Raw genomic sequence first — 20236 nt, 5'->3', positions numbered from 1 at the left:
AACCAAGTGTTGTGGTGGTGGTACACCAACACTCACTGCTGTGCTGTCACACTAGTGTGTGCCAGTGCCACACTAGAGTCGAGTCTCTGAGTGCCGAGTCCGACCTTGTGTGTGAGACCAAGTCCGGACCACGGCTTAACCCGGTGGGTGGGCACTCAGAGCGGGACTCAGTCATCAACACCAACTTGTTTGGTCCCTACCCTGCCCTGGCCTTTGGCCTCCTTCAGCCGCAGGATCAATGCGGATTATTACAGGCCAGCCTTAGCATAAGCCTTAGGCAGCGCGTACGGCGCAAGTCGCAACTTGAACTAAAGAAAAGCCTTATCCTGCGCTATATTCCTGCCAGGCAGCTGTCCAGCCGCAGGGCCCAGGGGCTAGGCCTCTCAAGGTGCGCTGCGCAGCCTAGGCTATGATCCTGAGTGACTGTCACTACTCACTAACGGTCCCGGCTGAGGGTGCACTGCAGTACAGTGTACTGTCTGGACGACGGGTGAGGAGACTGACTGGACAGGGCACCAGACCACAGAGAGGAGAGTTCGAGGTCCGGAGCAAGTCAGCCTGCAGCTGCGGGGGCCTGCCTGAGTGACCACGTCCGTGACGCATGTGTCGACGACAGGAGATGAGATGACACAGACAGTCCACTCCAACTCCACCCGTGCCGAAAGGGAGAGCGGCGCGCGTGCCGTGGTCACCCAGCATTATGAGGAACAGCTCGGGGACTGGCCAAAAATGATGCAGAGGGCCGTCACTAGTAGCGCTTTCGCGCACTACAACATTGACGGCCCTGGGGACCCACATATCGGCCCGTACACACTACTACCAAGCTAGGTGGTGGTGATCTGGTGGTGTAGCGCTGCGCATGTGCAATTGTAGCAGGTGCGCTTGCCTGCACTTACACAATTTCACATGCACGCTGCCTGCAGCCAGCTGCCTCCTGTGTCACTCCTCGTGTGATGGGAGGGTAGAAGGTGGGTGGGATTATGTGCGCACAGGCAAACCCTGGTGGGTCCTCATCCAATGATTTGCACTGTGCTGCACTGATGTTAGCGCACGCTGCGCGCACCTTTGCCAATGGACCTTCTGCGCCACTGCGATAGGCGCACGCCACGGACTCATCGTGGTCAGCGCCCACCCCAGCCTGTAAATTGCGCACACAGGCTTAATACCAGCCCAAAAAGTAGCCCCCGGCCAGGCATGGGTTTTTCACGCACAATTGGGAAAAATATCACCCAATTGTGCGGGAAATAGCCCAATCTGGCAACACTGATCCACACAGCCATCTTGGCTGGCCACACCCCCTCGTCCTCAAATAGCTTTTAACTAGTGGCACTAATTTCAAAATTGTTAGGATGCAGTGTCCATTTCGCACCCATGGATCCATTCTCTAGGACTTCCTCTCCTTTAGGTCAGATTCATTGTTTCCTAACCCAGCCATTTATATCTGTTCAATGCCTCCTGGCAATAAGCCTTAGAAAAGGCTATCATTAAGGTGCTCTTAGCTTGGTATTTATTACCAGGACTTGATAGCTCATCAAAGAAGGCCCCGGACTGGAATAGTTGACTGCCTTCCTTCACATCCTGTGAAGCACTCCCAAGGGCTTGCAAAGATTTGAAGTGTTCTAAAAACACTCTAAAATAATGTTACAAATATTCCCCGTTGTTTCTCAGCTAAGTTCTAGACTTTTATGTTTTAATTCGACTGGTTTACTGCCATCACAATTAAGGGGCACGAGGCCAAGGCATCTGTGAGGAGGCTGAAGCTCTGAGTGCTGCTCAGAATAGATTTACTATTATTCATATTTGCTTAACCTGTGTAATTGTAATATGTGCTTAATAATAAATAGATCTCACTATCTTTTTGTGCGCTGCTTGAAGATAATATAGTGATCCTAAGAGGCCATAGACTAGGTATAATTTATTATTTGTAGATTTGTAAAGTGCAACAGCTACTCAATTGAGTGCCCCAGCACTAAGTGGCAAGTCTGATCCCAAATAACAGAGTACTAAAAAGCAGAACCAAAGAGCCAGGTCTTAAGAAGTCTCTTAAAGGTCAAAGTCTCTGGAAGCATGGGGCTGAACTGGGAGGGCATTCCACTCCCTGACAGTCAGATAAGAGATGGAGCTACCACCCCACTTTTTCCGTCTGAAATGAGGATTTACTACCAGCAAGGAATTGGATGACCGAAGAGACCGAGCTGATTGGCAAAGTGTGAATCTGTTTGGCAAATGCTGAGAGCCTTTGTGGTAAAAATCTGTTTGATTTCTATCTGGCCTCTCCTGGGGGTGAGAAATAAGAGGCCCGTAAGGCCGGGTGGATTTTGGGAATATGTGAGAATGTACCTAACACTGGACTCTGCAGCTCGTACGCTTATAACTCGTTTGTTGCTAATGAATGATTCTGGGTTAGGGAGGAGGGGGGAAGGGCGGTACGGGGAACGTTGGTATTTTGTGTTTGGGAGGGGGTAGAGGTGGGGGGGCGAGGGGTGAATATGCTCTGTTGGTTATGTTTTTTGACTGAATTTAAGGAGGTTCTAAGGCGGAGGGTGCCTTTCCACGACATCAGGCAGCTGCAGTATAGGGATATCTCCGTGAACCCACATACCCCTAACATCAGGTATGGCAGCACACACCCAGACTACCCCTACACCTGACGCGCACCCTGTGGCACCGGTGAAACCCTTGCCCTTGATTACCTGGAATGTACATGGTCTTGGCGATAAAATAAAGAGGGGACTGGTTTTGCAATGCTTGAAACGATGCTCCCCAGCGGTGGCCCTGCTCCAGGAAACGCACCTTACTGGCGTCGCCTGTAAGGCAATGGACAGGTGGGGGTTTACTATGGTGGCGCATTCTGAATTCTCCTCAGGTTCTAGAGGCGTGGGTATCCTAGTTAAAAAACAATCACCACTGATAGTGCACCATACTAAAACGGATGACCGCAGCTGTTTTGCGGCCCTAATAGGTCAATGGGAGGGCCGATCTATAAATATAGTGTCAGTATACATTCCCCCAGCTTTGCACACAGTGACGCTCCCAGCTCTTAGTGACTACCTGCTGAGTCTCCCGGCGGGGGACCTTTTGATTGGGGGGGACCTTAATGCCACTGTAGATGACACCATGGACCGCCATCCAACGAGAGCTCCTGGGCCGGGTGCGTCCCGCCTTGGGAGCTTTCTGGAGGCACTGGGGCTTTCCGATGTGTGGAGATGGCACCACCCCGCGACACGGCAGTACACCTTCCACTCTGGGGTGCACCGCAGTTTATCCAGAATAGAATACTTCTTGGCTCCGATGGCCTGCTTTAAACAAGTTGCTAGCATCGAGATAAGACCCAGGGGGATATCCGATCACTCCCCGGTGCAGATGACATACACATACCACCATACGGCTAGGCGCCGTACCTATCCCATCTGTCCCGGCTATTTGCATGTCCCGGAGATCAAGAAAGCTGTGTCTAAGGCAACGAAACACTATTTTCAGGAGAATGTGCAGACGGTAGAATCCCCGACAATTCTGTGGGAGGCATATAAGACTGTCCTTAGGGGACAGGCCATAGTTTAGATCGCTGGGCACACACGTGAAAAGCAGTGGGAACTGCATGATATGGAGTTGGAGCTGCATGACGCGGAGGCCCAACACACCAGCGACCCAACGCCAGATACAGCCCAGAGGCTGCACCTTAAGCAGCAACAATATAGGGGATACCTTGAAGGTGTAACCCGATTGCGTCTAACGGCCACGCAACACAAGATATACGAAACCGGAGATAAAGCCGGGAAACTTCTGGCGTGGCTGGATGGCAGGGAGCGGGGTAGTAAGTGGATAGCGAGAATCCGGACGAGGGAGGGGCAACTCACAACGGATCCGCGCATAATAGTGAACACCCTGGCGCACCATTTTCAGCAGGTGTATGAATCGTCGTCGACGATCACACCAGAGGTGGCACTGTCATATATACAGGATATACCCATGCCTAGGCTTACTCCGGAGGCAGCCCTTTCGTTGGAGAAGGACCTCATGTTAGAGGAGATACAACTGGCAATTGGGTCATTGCAATCTGGCAAAGCAACGGGACCAAATGGCATCCCAGTTGAGCTGTATAAAAAGGTAGCGGGGACCGTAACCCCGCATTTGCTACAGATGTACACCGACTGTTTTGCGAAGGGCGAGCTACCACTGGACCAGCGAACTGCCACGATAGTGGCAATACCTAAACCAGGCAAGCCTGGCGACGATTGCACCTCCTATCGTCCGATATCGTTAATTAACGCAGAGGCAAAAATTTTGGCAAAACTATTGGCATTGAGGCTAACGCCGCACCTGGCGACCCTGGTTCACCCTGATCAGTCTGGATTCATGCCAGGTAGGAGTACTGCATTGAACTTGCGGCACCTGCACGGAGTAATGGCACGTATTCCATATCTGCAGGAACCGGCGCTTGTGCTCTCCCTGGACGCCAGAATGGCGTTCGACATGGTCGAGTGGCCCTTTTTGTTTGCAGTTCTTCGCCACATGGGCTTTGGCCCTCTATTCTGTGCGTGGGTCCGCCTTCTATACACCAAGCCAGTGGCGCATGTTACAGCTAATGGGCACATCACTACTGACTTTCCTTTAACGAGGGGCACACGACAGGGCTGCCCCCTGTCCCCGCTGCTCTTCGCCCTGGTATTGGAGCCATTGGCGGCATGGATTAGGTGGGAGCCAACGATCAGAGGTCTCAGATGGTCGGACGGGTGAGAGGACCGCATTTCTTTGTATGCGGACGACATCTTATTATATATGGCCTCCCCCAGGCGTTCCATAATGGCTCTCCTCAATGTATGCGAGCTCTTCGGATGGGTGTCTGGGTACACCATTAACTGGTCCAAATCCATCTTATATGTCTTGCACGGCCCCCCGCCACAGCTGCCTCCGGGCTGCCCGCTTAAGGTTACGGACACCGCGTTTAAATATCTGGGTATCTATGTCACGGCTGACGCTGATGACTTCTTTAAAAGAAATTTGCTTCCCCCACTGGAGCGCCTAAAACGGGACGCGGCACACTGGGGGTTGTTGCCGCTGACTCTACTAGGGAGAGCAGCGCATTTTAAAATGATGGCCCTTCCTCGATTCCTGTATGTGCTGGAAAACGCCCCGTTCCCGGTCCATCCCAGTTACTTCAAAGCAAATGCGGCCCAGGTCTCCAAGTTAATGTGGGGAAACAAACCAGCACGCATAGCGCGGGTTAAGCTAGTACGGGGGTGGTATGATGGGGGGGATAGCGCTCCCAAATATACAACTATACTACTGGGCGGCGCAACTGAAGGTGATTAATCAGTAGGTACACGTACCACACGCGGATCCTGCATTTAAGGCTGACAGATCCCTCCTAGGAACAAGAAGTTTACTGTCCCCCCCTCTATAATAAGAAGCACACCCGTACACTAATAGGGCCCACGAAACACACAGTTGCCATATGGCACGAAGCGCAGACAAAACTGGGCTGGCATGGGGTCATTACCCAACTCACTCCTCTGTGGGACACGGGGAAACTGGGACGGCTTAGGAATAGTAAGGGCTTCGACCAGTGGGATGCCATTGGCATTTCTACAGTGGGAGACATGTGGCATAAGGGGGAGGTGGTCACCTTTGAACGCCTCCAGCAACAGTACGAATTGGCACCCACTGAATTCTACCGATACACGCAGATAAAGCACGCACTGACGTCGGCCCTGCCTCCCGGTACTGAGGTCCCGGAGGCTTCCCCTATGGAGGATAGGTTTATGGAGGATAGGTTGTTGACAGACTATATGCATAAGCGTGCTACGTCGTTTACTTACCGCAAGTTAGTTAACAACCTACCGGATCCCACGATACCTCTCAGGGAACGATGGATCCGCGATGTGGGTGATCTAGATGACACAGCGTGGCAGGAGGCGCTGTCCTCCCCGAGGGAAGTGGGTATACCCTCGAGACTCAAATTGGTGCAGCTCAAAATCTTGCATCGAACCTACTATACAAGATGCATAATGTTTCGGATGGGTAGGGCCACGCACCCATAGTGCCTTAGGCGATGTGGGGAGGAGGGCGCCTTTTATCATACCATATGGCAATGCCCGAAGATTATGACCTTTTGGGTGAAAGTGATGAGGACGATTTCGCAGGTAGCGGGGGTGTCCCTCTTGCCAGAGCCCAGGGGTTGTTTGCTAAATGTTTTGGAACCAAACGACTTAACACAGTTGGCGCAAGACTGGGCGACACTTGGGGTTATGATGGCTAAGCGCAACATAGCGCGGAAATGGGGAGCGGAGGCGGTGCCGTCGCTTAGCGCATGGTGCACCGATATGGACACAGCCATGCTAGCAGAGAGGACTGTGTTTGCCAATCGGGGCTGCCCTAAAAAATGGAACAAGCTATGGGGAGGTTGGAACAAATATAGGGGCAACATTTGCGAGCCTCTACAAGAACAAACGGATGAGAGCCTTGATGAGGACTGCTAAGGAGGGTGGTGGATGGTCAAGAGGTGTTATGGGGTGTGAATATGATGTAATGTGCTTTCTCGCAGAGAAATGTTGGAATTATGTACTGCTGCTGATTGTTATGTCTACCCAACGGACGGAGAACCTCTGCTTTATTGTAGATATCTTTGACAAAATAAAAAAAGATTTAAATAATAAAATAAAAATAATAATCTCTGTTTGCCAGGACCAAACGTTTGAATCTCACACGTTCTTTTATAGGCGACCAGTGCAGTTCCTTTAAGCATGGTTGAATGTGGGCTCTCCTGGGAAGGAGCAGTAAAAGCCTGGCAGCAGCACTCTTCACCAGCTGTCATCTCTTCAGGAGATAGGCAGGTTCGCCCCAGTACAGAGAGTTACCATAATCCAGCCTTGAGGTGATCAAGGCCTGGAGCACGGTTTTCTGCTGTGGGAGGGGGAGGAGGTAGAGGAACTCTTTTCACGTTTTTAGCTGGCCAAAGCAGGTTGGGGGGGGGTATAGAAGGAAGCAATAGAATACAATTTTACCCCAAGATTGCGCACTACCGTAGTAGGGAGAGGTGGCTGTGGGACACCCTTGGGCCAATTGTCATTGTACCAGCTGGGCGAGGGGACCCCAAAGTGCAGATGTCAAAATATTTGTATTCAGATTTTCTGTAGTCCTGATGCAGGTGAAAAGTTAACAAATGTTCTAAGGAAGGGGGTTTTGATACATTTACAATAAAAAATGAATTTACATCCATAATCATCGTAAGAAATTATTCATAAACTCTTATAGTCATATAATGAACTATTTTATTTTCATTTGAAATCTCATATCTTCAGAAATTTAGACAAATGCAGAAAGGTTGATCCTGAAACCATGACAACTATTTTTATTTCTTATTGTAGTAATTCATTTGGCCCTAATGCAAATAATGTGTTCTGTTTGCTTAGGTGAGAACTCAGGGTCCAATTCTAACAGCAAGTGGGAAAAACCCAGTGATGGAGCTTAATGAAAAAAGAAGAGGTCTCAAGTATGAACTTATATCAGAAACAGGTGGAAGCCATGATAAACGGTTCATAATGGAGGTGAGTGGCAATTTTGAATTAATGTGAGGAATATAACTTTGAGTTCTTGTTTGAAGACACGTCTGTCTTTAGAGTACTTGTTGGGCCATATGTCTGGGTTCTATTGGACTCAGTGATACCAAGTAATCCTTGTGACAAATTGTATTTACCCCTGTCATCACAACAGTGGTCTTTAACTGCCTTCCATCCTCTTGTAATCACATAAGTGAATAATAATATTTTAAATGGCTTGCAGACTTTCAGGAGTAGGCCATTTCAGCCTCTGCTTATATGGTGTTTCATTCACATGTTAGATCAGGCCACCAAACAACACACTTGGAGTTCAGGAATGGTCTGCCCCTTCAGCCATTGGCTTTGTTGCCAGTGTTATTTGTTATGGATCAGCGACTGAGCAGCCATTCCAGTATTTGAGGTGACAGGAAGTGTGACTGGATTTTGACTCATCCACTTCTGGTACACCAAGAGGGGAATGAGCCCATCTTCTGCTTCTACCGGGGCACCGACCGTCCAGGTAGTGCCATGAGATGCAATAGGAATCGCTAGTTTCCTTATTAAATCTGGCCATCTACTAGCTAAGTTGAAGTGGGAGTCCATCTCCTTTGACTAAAGTAAGATTTTGGGCAAAAATGCACCAGATGTGTGAGATTAAAATTTAAATGTATAAATAATTATCAGTTTTTGGGAGGTTTTTTTTAGTATCTCAAAGAAATTCAGACAAAAGTCTGCGATCCTGCCATTCAGTTTGAATGAATGTTATCAAATAGAAATTGACTTTAGACACTATATTTTTTCTGCACCCTTCTCCCTGTATTTTGTTCATTTAAAAAAGGCTGCAAACCACTCACACACTGTGAGTGGAATGCTTGAGCATATGACTCCACTACTCACCAGCAGTAAAAGTTGCAGGATCCGTCACTGCAGCGTCTCCGAGGGGCGTGGGAAGAAGATGTAGGCCCCCTGGAGGAGGAGGACTGGACGGAGGCCCTGGCCTCTCCGCGTGGGGCGGCTATCGCTGCGAGTCTCCGACTCATTCAGTTCAAATACCTCCACAGAGTGTATTTCACTAGGGTTCGTTTGCATAGGGCCGGCTTGGTGGCATCCCCGATTTGTCTTCGCTGCATGTGTGATGAAGGGACGTTGCTCCACACTGTATGGGACTGCACTGCACTGGCTAGGTTCTGGCGGGGCGTACTGACATGTCTTTCAGAGGTTCTGGGGTGGGATCTTCCTCGGTCCCCTAAACTGGTACTCCTACATGTGATAGACGATATAGGGGGCAATATTTATAAGCGCCATCTGATGCTTCTGGGTTTTACCCTTGCCAAACGGGATATAGCAAGGGCCTGGAAGGCGGCGGCTGCCCCCTCAATATCGGCTTGGAAGGCTGGGCTGGATTTCTGTATGGGACTAGAGGCACCCATTTATGTAGCGCGGGGCTGCCCGCGAAAACACTTTAAAATTTGGAAGCGGTGGGCGGATTACAGGGGATTGGAATTGGAACCCATTTCGGAGGGATGATTGCCTGGGTGTCCGGCGCTCTTTTACATGCGTTTTGGGGACGTGCAACACGTATCTATTGGGTGCTACCGGGCTATATGGCCATGATTTGTAGTAAGGACAGACTCATAGACGCACACAGACTTGCTGTATGGATTGGTTTGGCCGTGCGATGGGTGGGGGGGGGGGGGGTGGGGGAGGGAGTGTTCACTGTTTTTTAATCGAGGGGGCGGTTCTTGTTTTGCACGTCTCTTCTGTAATTGTTATTAGGTACTTTATGAGAAACTTGTCAGAGCTGATATGTTGTTTCTTGATACGATGGAAGTCTCTGGGCTACAGAGCTTCGCGACATGTGTATTTGACAAATAAAATTTGTTTACAAAAACAAAGTTGCAGGATGGGCACTCATCAAGCTTTTTTTTTTTTTTCGCCGCGCTTTACCACGATTACTTTCACTTTCGCGCCCGCTTTGATCGCGATCACTTGCACGGCCGCTTGTTTGCTGAGGTCACCAGAACGAACTGCAAGGTTAGCAGATTACAGAACGGCCAACTTCCAAACTGCGCATTCTTTCTAGCGCTATAACAGTAAACCCGCGACCTGTCAGGGAAAATGAGACGCGTTGCGCCTTTGGGGCGAGAGGTGCACCCCTCGGAAACAACCGGCCGCGTGACAACTGGCGGCCAGGGAAAGGAGCTGCTTGTTTAGGGCAGACCTCTAAGGAGTGTTACACGGGTGCCACCAGGCAGGTCAGAAGGCCGTGGCCCTGGAATTCCCTGACGGAATGTTTTCTCCTATTTGTGCTACATGGTTTACTTGACGCAGCTGTGCGCGATGTACGTGCGGGCGCGCGCACCTGTCGCAATCATATCAAACCGCCAAGCATGAGGGGGCTTCACATCGGTACCTACCGCTGACAGAGCAGGCACCGGTGGATGGGGGTGGGGGCTGCGTGATGCACTACACCTAGTTTTATGTTGCACCGGCTCCCTGTGTTTGTTTAGTGGCACATTAAGGAACATTGCAGCACATTTTCCCTGCCAGAGTCATTTTGCACGCGAAACCATGCTTCTATCTCCCAGACACCTTGCCTATACTTACAATGTCTGGTACTTTCCAGGGCAGCACGTATGAACAGACGTTTTAACGGTCCCTAGATATTGTCTTGCGGTGATTCAGTATGTCCTGCGTGAGCAACCAGCAGGCACCTAAGTAAGGAGTTGCAGATGTCACAGTACCAACCTCTGTACTCTCCTTAGGCTGAAAAACAAAATTCACTTCTCAGGGGGAGAACATGTCACAGCATCTTCATCAGACAGCCCTGTGCTCCTCTTTCCACGTGGAGAACCGTGGCAGAGGCCCTGCCACCAGAGGCAGGCTCTGTATGGTTCTTGCTCTTTGCCCTTTATGTCCGAAGGGCACTTACTGCTCCTCAACGATGTAAAAGGCCTTACCAGTGGTAACCAAAAATGTGGGATTTTTTGGGGAATTATCATCCTCATGTATATTCAGGGCGACTGGAATTAGGCAACTGTGCAGCGATTTTCTCTTAATTATAGATTTGCCGCATCTCCCACATAATCCATCATCTGCTGCATAATCTGCAGATTTTATCCTTAAATAAATGTGTTTCTAGCTCAAACGGTTCAAAAGTCACTAAAAATGTGCCAACAAATGTTGCCGCACAGAGGAGGGCCCTTTGCAAAGCTAGACTGGTCACCTTTCTGATGCTTATTGCTATATTTGGATGTTAAACTGGTAAGAATGAGGTGCAAACCATTGCCCACAGAATGTTATCAAGTTTAATAAAAATTATAAAATATTCAGGTAGTATTATTAAAATATGTGCCGCATTAAGCCACATAATTTGTCTTTTCTTGCCATCATTCATAATTTAGTCAACCCTGCTGCCTAATTTATCCCTCTCCTGCCACATAATTCGAGTGAACCTGGATATATTACACTTTCCCTGGACCCTTTACCCTGTGGAGAATCGTAGATTCAACTGGTTATTTTCTAGAGCACATCTGCAGTTGGTATGTCCAGGAAGAACGTTGGGTTGGTTTGTTAGTGCCTTCCCACATGGACTCGGTTTAAAGAAGGCTGGAACCATATTAATGTGTTTCTAGGGGTTATGTGAATAACCCGTAAAGGCAGTTTTTCCCCCCACCACACTATGCCCTTTCCAGGGCGGCTAAACACATGATGCAGATGCTGCCCACTAACTCTTCCTAGCAGAACACATTTCACTGCAGACTTGATAGAATCATAATTAGGGCTCCTGGTTTTATAGTATTTTTTTTTTACATTTCCGTCTGTTTATCCATATTTATTTTTGGACCATCTTATTGGTATTTATCAATATTTATTTTGTGTTTTGAGAATAAATGGAGGAGTCGCAAGATGGTATAGTACCACATTTATCTCTTAGATGTGCACTCAAATGTGGATGCCTGTCGCATTTTAGCAAATTAAGCAGCCCCATATAACAAAACACTACACCCAAAGCTATATATTAGCGTTATACTACATATATAAATTAACATATGCTGGTATTTAAGAAAATCTCATCCTATTTTTTTTAACTCCCCATGCTGTCAATCTGCTCATCTTTTGCTTGTAGTTCATAAAACACAGCATGGAGATTCTCTCACAAGAACCACGCTGTTCAGTATTTTTCCGCTTTTAAATAAATGCAGACAGGAAACACATTGTTTTCTGTCAGTATTTATCTGTAAAAATAGAAACTGGGAGCCTTATTCATAATCTCAGTCCTCTAACATCAGCCCCTCTTGCCACAAAAATCTCCCAATGGCAGGAGTCCTCTTTTATCAACAGTATTGGAGTACTTATAGGTCCGTTTTCTCTTAAAGTCTGTCATTGTCAGAATCTGCTGAGACAGCAGGTTATCAAGGCTCGGGGACAAGAGGTAGCTCTTTTCAAAGCAGCTGACTTCCCCTCATGTTGCACCCAAGAGTAGCACTAGTGATGATGACAGAGGCTCCCTACGAGACTCATTTCGTCTCATTCCACCTAGTTTGTGCTACCAATCTAACTACCAACTCGATGCCCAAGTGTCAGTGCCTGACTTCAGAGGAAACATGTACTAAACCTCACCACTTCCATAGCCACTCTCACTGTAATAAACAACAAGCATTGGCATAGCCAATAGATCTCACCTTTGGGACCTTATAAGTGTTTAGCCATGATGTTGTTGCACTAAGGATATTGTGCTGCATAACTAAATACTTATAAGGTCCCAAAAGCGAGTCCTATTGGCTATGCCATTGCTTGTTATTTAATGTCACTAACACAACATTTAAAACTAGGATTATGGGTTACTAGTACACTTTCATTTGTGTCTCTGTCATGTAGGGTGACATGTTTCTGTTCTTTAGATGCCCAAAGGGTCAGGGGCATTCGTCAGGACTGATACTACCCATGATGCACTGTCTTTTTGTCCTCTGCTTTGTTAGGTCAAGCAATGGTGATTGTGACTGAGGCCTGTTCCCTGGATAAACAGGACAGCTTGAGTGTCACCAAGTTCGTAATTGGTCTTCATTCACAAGCAACCAAAGACTAGTTTTGTACAGATTGGGGCTTGTCAGTCAGATGTAGCTTGGTTTCAGTGACCGTGAGTTCGGGACCCATGCCTGGTCATACCTTTGCCACTTAGGGTGGTACATCAGACACAAAACGTAATTGGAGGAATGCTTGCAATAGGTCGAACCAGTCTCAATTTCTTGGGGTAGCATCCCAATCTATTCTTCTTCTTTTGCCCATCATGCCACCTCAGTTTGGATCCAGCTATATGCATATAAGTCTTGAACCTTCTCCAATAGGAACTGTCCATCCGAACGGCCAGTCCAGGTCCCTTCATCAGGGGTCACTAAACAAGGCTCTACAAAATGAAATGAAAACAGGAGACTGTTAATCATGCAGTCCCCAACATTGCACTTAAGAGCTGTATGTAAGAAGAAATTAATAATGTGAAAGATCGCTACGCCGAGTGACTACATAAACAATAGTTCAGCTGGTTTTAATTGTTAAAGTGCTGGTTATACGCTGTGACCAATATCATCAAAACAACGGCTGCTGTGTCAACCGTATAGATGTAGAAGAATTATTCCAGTTACCGGCAGAGCAACGTACATCAATGAGAATTGCTCAGCGATGTAACCACGCAGTGTATTATTCAGGCGTGAGCGTTTGGTGTGCACAATCAAAAACTAACTGTCATTAAAGTCCCTAAAAGCTATACGGAGTCACCCGGGTCGTGCAAGATATTCAGTAGCGAATTAATGGTGCAATTACTGAAGCGGGAGTTAATGCAACATATCCAAATCTTACCGAGATGCCGTCAGCAGTCTAACCGCGATGCAGGGGCAGTGAGTGCGTGACAAGAGTTCACGTAAACGTTATATCAACGTTGCTAATTGAAGCGTCTTAAAGGAACGGTATTCAATTGTGCAAGAAGAGTGTAAATAAAGTTATAGTCAAAACGCGGCCGAAGAAGCACCAGAGGCGGAGACACATCTGAGAGCAGTGAGTTATCAGTATTGCCAGCCCTAGGAGAACGGGGGCACAAGGCCTGAGTCACCCAGCTGCGCAAAACAGAGGTAAAGGCGAATCCAAGCGTGACAGGAGACGCGTGCTACCGGCTCTGAGTTGCTTAAATAAAGTGAAAGAAAGCAATTTGAGAAAGGCCCTGGTAGGAGAGACATGAGACCGGTGAGAGCGCTGAGAAGTGATGAGGTGAGCCTGAAGTGCTGCATGTGAGCGACCGAGTGCGGCTGAAGAAGTATTGGAGGGGAGACGAATAGTGAAAATGGAAACCCCAGCCTTGTTTGATACTGGTGGAGAGGCGGGAACCCCCTGGGCGAGGCCTAGACTGCGGCGCCAGAGGCTGAGGGGCAATGGTGTACTCGCTCACAGACAAGACACGCCGAGGCCAGTAGTGGCATGGTTACTATTTTTTAAGGATAGGGATAATGTGTTGAGCCAGGCTCGGATTAAAGGCCACCTTAAAATAAACAACAGCACCGTTTGAATTTTCCCAGACTTCTCCTGAGAGGTGCAGAAGCAGAGAGCGTCATACACCACAGTGAAACGGAAACTAAGACAGATGGGAATACATTACTATATGGTGTTTCCGGCCAAACTTAGGATTGTCTCGACGGAGGGAACCAAATTCTTCAATACCCCACAGGACGCATGGGACTGGATTGATGAGCAAACACTGCAGGATAGAAGAGCGGAGAGACAAGAGAAGCCGGAGCGAGATCACACGGTTTGCAGGGAACGGAGGAAAACCCAAGAGTTTACCCACAGCAGCGGAAACAGGTTGAGACAGAGAGAGCGGTAGCGGCAACAGCTTCCCTGGGCACTCAAGGGACACGGGGCGCCTCCTCACTGTCTGGGGAGGACCCAAGAGAATCTGACACCAGCACTAGCACAATGGGGGAGACCAGCCAGACTCTTCCTGAGATGACCCCTAGAATGGTGGCTGACATCATTTGAAGGCCATTAGAACACACAAGTACAGGCAGGGAACTAATTCAGGGGTGGGTCATAGCAACCTGGATACGGGCTAGCATGAGGGGAAGGGTGCCTAGGACCAAGGCCTGATGGGTGTGGGGGACCTGGGGGGGTAGGTGGGTGCAGTTCTCCTCCAGGTGAACACCAGCCTCGTCACTACCCGAACTTTGGACAATTATTGTAATTGCACACGAGTGCGTAGTTTGGATGGGGGAGAGATTCTCACTTGTCCTGGGGAGGGGGAGTTGGGGTGTTACTAATGTTATATGTTGGGGGCACTCCTGTCAACCAAAAAGGGGCATGAGATATGGCAGCAAAGGATGCATCATTCTGAGAAAGTCATTGGAGGCCTGTTCCATGGGAGGCGGATTAAGGGAGGAGGGAAAGAGACAAATAGTGATGACAAAAAAGACGGCATATAACCTATTATCCTGGAATGTCAGGGGTATGCACTCCATGCACAAGCGATATAAAATATTCTCCCACTTGAACAGGCATGGGATTCACATAGCAGTCCTGCAGGAGACTCGCATCGTCGCCTCTGAGGGTACTGCACTGCACCGGAAATGGAAAGAGTAGGCATACTAGACATGGGCGTTTGTGAGGGGGGTACTAATCTGGATACGGGCGGGGGTCTTCTTCAAGCACATAGGACACAAGGTAGACCCAGAGGGCCCCCTATGTGATAGTTTCAGGGAGACTAGATGGGCAGGACATTACATTAATTAATATATATGGACCGAGAATTGACCAGAGTAACTTTCTGGAGCAGATGTTTGGAGTCCTGCTCCCTACATGACAGGCTCAATTGTCATCGGGGGTGAATTTAACTGCATTGCAGACCTGGAACTAGATCAGTCTCATCCACCTCTCTGAGACTCCCTAGTCCATAGAATAGCCAGGGCTTTTAGGCAGTGGCAGGCCCGATGGCGGTTAATAGACACGTGGATACCCCCTCTCCCTCTGGAAAAAGAATACTCCCACCTCTCATATGTCCATGACCTGCATGTAAGATTGGATACGTTTTTATGCTCACCCGACATACATGCATTGCTTCAGGGAACGGAATACCTGACACGAACTGTCTCAGATCACAACCAGATACTGTCAAGGCTACAATGGGGAACCCAGCAGCAGCACATCCCTACTTGCCGCCTGAATTGATATGGCCACTGATTTCTTGTAGAAACACCTGGTCCTTCAGGAATTAGCCCCTAGATTGGTGGAGGTATACGCAGAGGCTGGGGAGGGAGGAATATTACCACAGACCACCCGGAAAGCAGTAGTAATTCCACTGCTCAAGCCAGATAAATACCCTCTTGAGTTCACAGCATACAGACCCCTGTCGATGCTAAACCTCGATTTTAAAATTCTTAATAAATTGCTGGCGACAAGGTTGCTCCCACACATGACTTCTCTGGTCCACCAGGATCAGGCTTGGTTTATACCGAGTATAAACACAACTCTGAATATAAGGTGCCTTCTTGCCATACTAGAACTGGGTAAAGAAGAGGAAAGGAATGGCGCAATTTTCGCAATAGACATAGAGAAGGCGTTAGATAGCCTGGAGTGGGAGTTTTTATACGCCGTCGTAGCAAAAATGGGGATCGGACAAGAGTTCATAAGGTGGGTAAGGTTGCAATATGCTGACCCGGTGGCCAGGGTCTGCACGGGTCGTACAATATTGACACAGTAGCGAGTAGAGAGGGGCACGCGCCAGTGGTGTCCCCTCCCCTTTGTCAGCTCTTGCTGTTGAGCTGCTGGCATGCAGGGCATGGACTGGTGGAGGGTACAGGGGCCTGCAATTGGGAGGACAAACCCATCACATAGCGCTGTACACCAGATATAGACATAGAGGGAGAGCTGAGAGGAGCTAGGAACATGATGGAGGAGTTTGGCGCACTATCAGGGCTCCATGTTAATTGGCAGAAATCTCGGTTATTCCCAATAATGGCAGGCACACCACCACCTGAGGGACTGGGAGAGCTGCAGTGGGAACCCTGGTGCTTTTGGTATCTGGGAGTGAAGATCTTCCATTCCATGCTGGACGTTCAGGAGGGGAATGTGGATGGAGCAGTACGATCACTAAAGGGCAACATGGCTTTTTTTGGGGGGAGGGGAGGGGTCTCCCTCTGTCGGTGGTGGGAAGGATCTCCTTGCTAAAAATAATGGCTCTCCCCAGGCTATTATATTTCTTTACCGCGCTTCCGGTGTGGATACCAGGAGCGTGGTTTCGAGAGCTGGACTCATGCATCTCAGCCTTTGTATGGGGGGCGAGTAGAAGGAGGGTGGCTCTAACCACATTAAAAAGGGCACAGCTGGAAGGGGGAGTAGCAGCACCAGAGATGTAGACATATTACTTAGCAGGGCAACTGCAAAGGTTTATGCAATGGGTGTCGGAAGTCTAGCACCGGACAGAGGGATGCTTCCCTTCACCCCGGAAAGGGCAGACGTCTTTGGAACCTTGTTGGGAACCATGAAGACGCAGCACGTCCACACCAACGAACACAGGGTGATTTGGCATTGCTGGGGTAGGTGTCTACAAAAGTCCAAGACAAAATGCCCATATTCACCAGAATTTTCACTAACACTTTTCAGGGCACTTCCGCAATGGGGGACAGTGGAGGAGGATAGAGGAGTGGGAACAAGCAAGGGTCACGAAAATTGGAGACCAATACAGAGACGGGGAGCTACTCAATTTTGAAGAATTCAGTACAGATTGGGATATCCCACTGGGTCACTTCCGGCTGTTTAAGGCTGTCACAGGGGCAGTGCGCAGGCGCGGGGGCGGGACGACCGAACCGCCGAGTCATGCCAACTGCGAATACATAGGCCTGGCGGGGGGTACCATAAAGGCAGTCACATGTTTATATAGGGCCATCATACGAGACTCTACACAACCACTGGAGGCATTAAGGAACAGGTGGGTGGAAGATTTGGGCAGACCACTAGAGGACAAGGACTGGTAAAACATACTACAAAGGACTGACAACGTTTCTCGTAATGCACGCTTTAGCCAGATTAGCTTCTACGCGTTACATAGGGCATACATCACCCAGGAAAGAATCAACCGGTTCTTCCACAGGGAAGATGCAGAATGCCTGCGATTCAGAGTAAGGGGAGCAAAGTTTATACACATGATGTGGAGCTGTCAGTCTCTTAACAAATTACTGACAAGAAGTGACAAGGAAGATGGCGCGAATAACGGAGCGGATAGTACCATGCACGCCAGAACATGTCCTACTTAATCTGTTTCCCCACACAGCTAAGACTAAAGTTACGGATATATTTCAGGACCTTGCCTTCATATTGGTGGAGCGTGAAATAACTAGTAAATGGAAGGAGCCGAATGGCCCCAGCATATATAGATGGAAGTAAGAGCTGGAGAAATGGGCAAGCTGGGAGGGCAGAATCCTGCTCAGAAACGCGAGAAGGGGCTTAGGCACGGTTAAGAGAGCTCAGGCATGGGAGGTACTGGTGGAAGAAACTAGGAGCAATGGCCGAAAATCTGAATCAATCACCCATATAGGGCCCTTCAGGCAGGGGAGTCCCATGAGGCAGGAACAGGAAGGGAGAATAGAACAGGCTCTGTAGGAAGGTGGCCTATAGAGGTAAAAGAACCCAGGAAGAAGCAGGATTGGGAGGAAATGCCCAAACTCTATTGAACTACACGACACATGGTGGTAGTGGAGTTCAGATGAACTCATCATGATACCCTGGGAAACAGCAGTGCGGGGGAAAGTTGGCGGGGGTTTCTTTTTGTGAATGTATGTAGGATCCGAATCCAGAATTAATATACTTGAGATATCAGGCATACAGAAATGTATTACATGTCAAAGTAATGTGACATAAGGAACCAAGTGATGCGGGTAAATGTATTAATGTAATGATGATCCAGTGATAATGATGCTATATGCAAAAGGAAATAAAGAATGTTAAAAAAAATAAATAAATCTTTCCACGTCTAGGCAAAAGTGCAAGATCGTATGTAAGACAGTTAAAGTAATACAAGATTAGGATTAGTTAGCCAATAACATGATCAGTGACCTCTGCTTTTGTTTTCCACAGCCACAAACGTGCACCTGTTTGATTTTTTTAATTTTAGTGAAAGTTTATTAGCTTATATTATGTTTGTTCTCAACCCCTTTTCTCTAGGGTCATCAGTTGGTTACCAATAAATTAAGTTTCAGTTGCCATCAGGGGTTTATAGGGTTCCAGCTGTCTTTCTGATCAAAGCAGGGAAAAGAGCGTGTTCTAAGTTCTGATAGTCATCACCTGGTCAAAGCAATACTGGTTCACTTAACCTTTTACATCTAGTGGAACAACCACGTATCCCTTTAGGATCATGGCCAGACCTACTGTCCGGATGCTGAGGACAATTTCTGCATCACAGCCCAGAATCTCTGAAATTATTGAAATGGCTTTTGAATTCAATGAATTCCAGAGTAGCAATTTTGGTACACTGTGAAAACATCCTTGCACAGGCTGAGAAACTATTTACTAATAAAACTTGTACATCCAAATGGAAATGGTTTTGAGTATGGTGCTCATTGGAAGGTATGCTTCCCCTGTAAATTAAAATACATCAACTGTTGATTTGGCTGCCTGTGTTGGCTTGTACAAGCCCGAGGCACACCTCAAAGTCCACCTTGCCGCCATATTTTAGATACGTCTGTCTCCAGGTCAGCTGTCCTGATGGTCCCAAAGAGTTCTTAAAATTTCCCTTCTGAGCATTCCCTTCTTCAAGAACTTCACCAATGAAATTGGAGCACTGCATAGTCCTATCTGTCCCTGTTAATGAGTATCCAGTTTGAAACGATTCACATAGCTCATATCCAATATCTCTCATGGAATGCCTCACTATTAGTAATCACTTCTGCTAGAAAAGTCAGTGAGATCCAGGATTTAACAATCATGACCTACAATTAACAAATGACAAGGTCATTTCCCAAACTGATCTTCGATTTTCTCCCAAACTCTTTCATCTTAACTACCCTATTGTAGTCCATGTTCTTCCAAAACCCTTGGATACAGCAGAAGAGCACTACATTCACTCGATGTACAAAGATGTCTAGTTCTACCTTGAAAGGATGAAACATTTCAGAAAGTTAGACCAATTGCTGGTTTCATTCTCCAGTCCACGTAAAGAGTTCCCTCTATCACAGTGGGCAATTTCCATTTGGATGTTGGTGACAACCGCTTTCTGCCACAGTATAGCAAAGAGACCCCTTACAATCAGTCATTGCTCGAAAAGTATGGCAACATCAGCAGCTAGAGCAAGCAGAATATTAGTTAGTTCTTAGACAGGACTAATTACCCTAAAGATACTTTTCCAAGGCCTAACCAAATGAGAGCTCATTAGAAAGCAGGCTCAAAGTGTGTTCCTAAGTCTTGGGGTCCTTATAGAAAAATGAAAGGAACCCCAGCGAGATCTGCTAAAGTTGGGGTCCTGCGATAAGTTTGTTGAGAAAGATCTGAGAGCTCTTTCGGATGTAGGAAGTGGGAAGCGGTCTCAGTAAGACAGGACTTTTCTTGTGGAGTTGCCTGTGCAGAGCGCAGAGGTACTTAAATTGGACCCTCTGCTCAACTGGGCACCAATGGATGTCCTTCAAGGCCATTTTTGCAGATTGAAGTCTGGGGACATTCATGAGGCA

General features: G+C 47.9%; 1 protein-coding gene across 7 annotated transcripts in view; it reads left to right on the top strand.

Moving 5' to 3' along the window:
* Window positions 1-20236, top strand: part of STRBP (spermatid perinuclear RNA binding protein) — a 605440-nt gene that overhangs the window by 442396 nt on the left and 142808 nt on the right. For all 7 annotated transcript variants that reach the window (XM_085612449.1, XM_085612470.1, XM_085612476.1 and 4 more), the window contains one exon: window positions 7413-7547. In XM_085612449.1, coding sequence (XP_085468575.1) covers window positions 7413-7547 — 135 coding nt within the window. The remainder of the gene's footprint in view (window positions 1-7412; window positions 7548-20236) is intronic.

The sequence above is a fragment of the Triturus cristatus genome, chromosome 1_2, assembly GCF_964204655.1.
Source record: "Triturus cristatus chromosome 1_2, aTriCri1.1, whole genome shotgun sequence".
Classification (NCBI taxonomy): domain Eukaryota; kingdom Metazoa; phylum Chordata; class Amphibia; order Caudata; family Salamandridae; genus Triturus; species Triturus cristatus.
The sequence above is the reverse complement of the archived record's forward strand: the minus strand, read 5'-3'. Positions and strand labels throughout refer to the sequence as shown.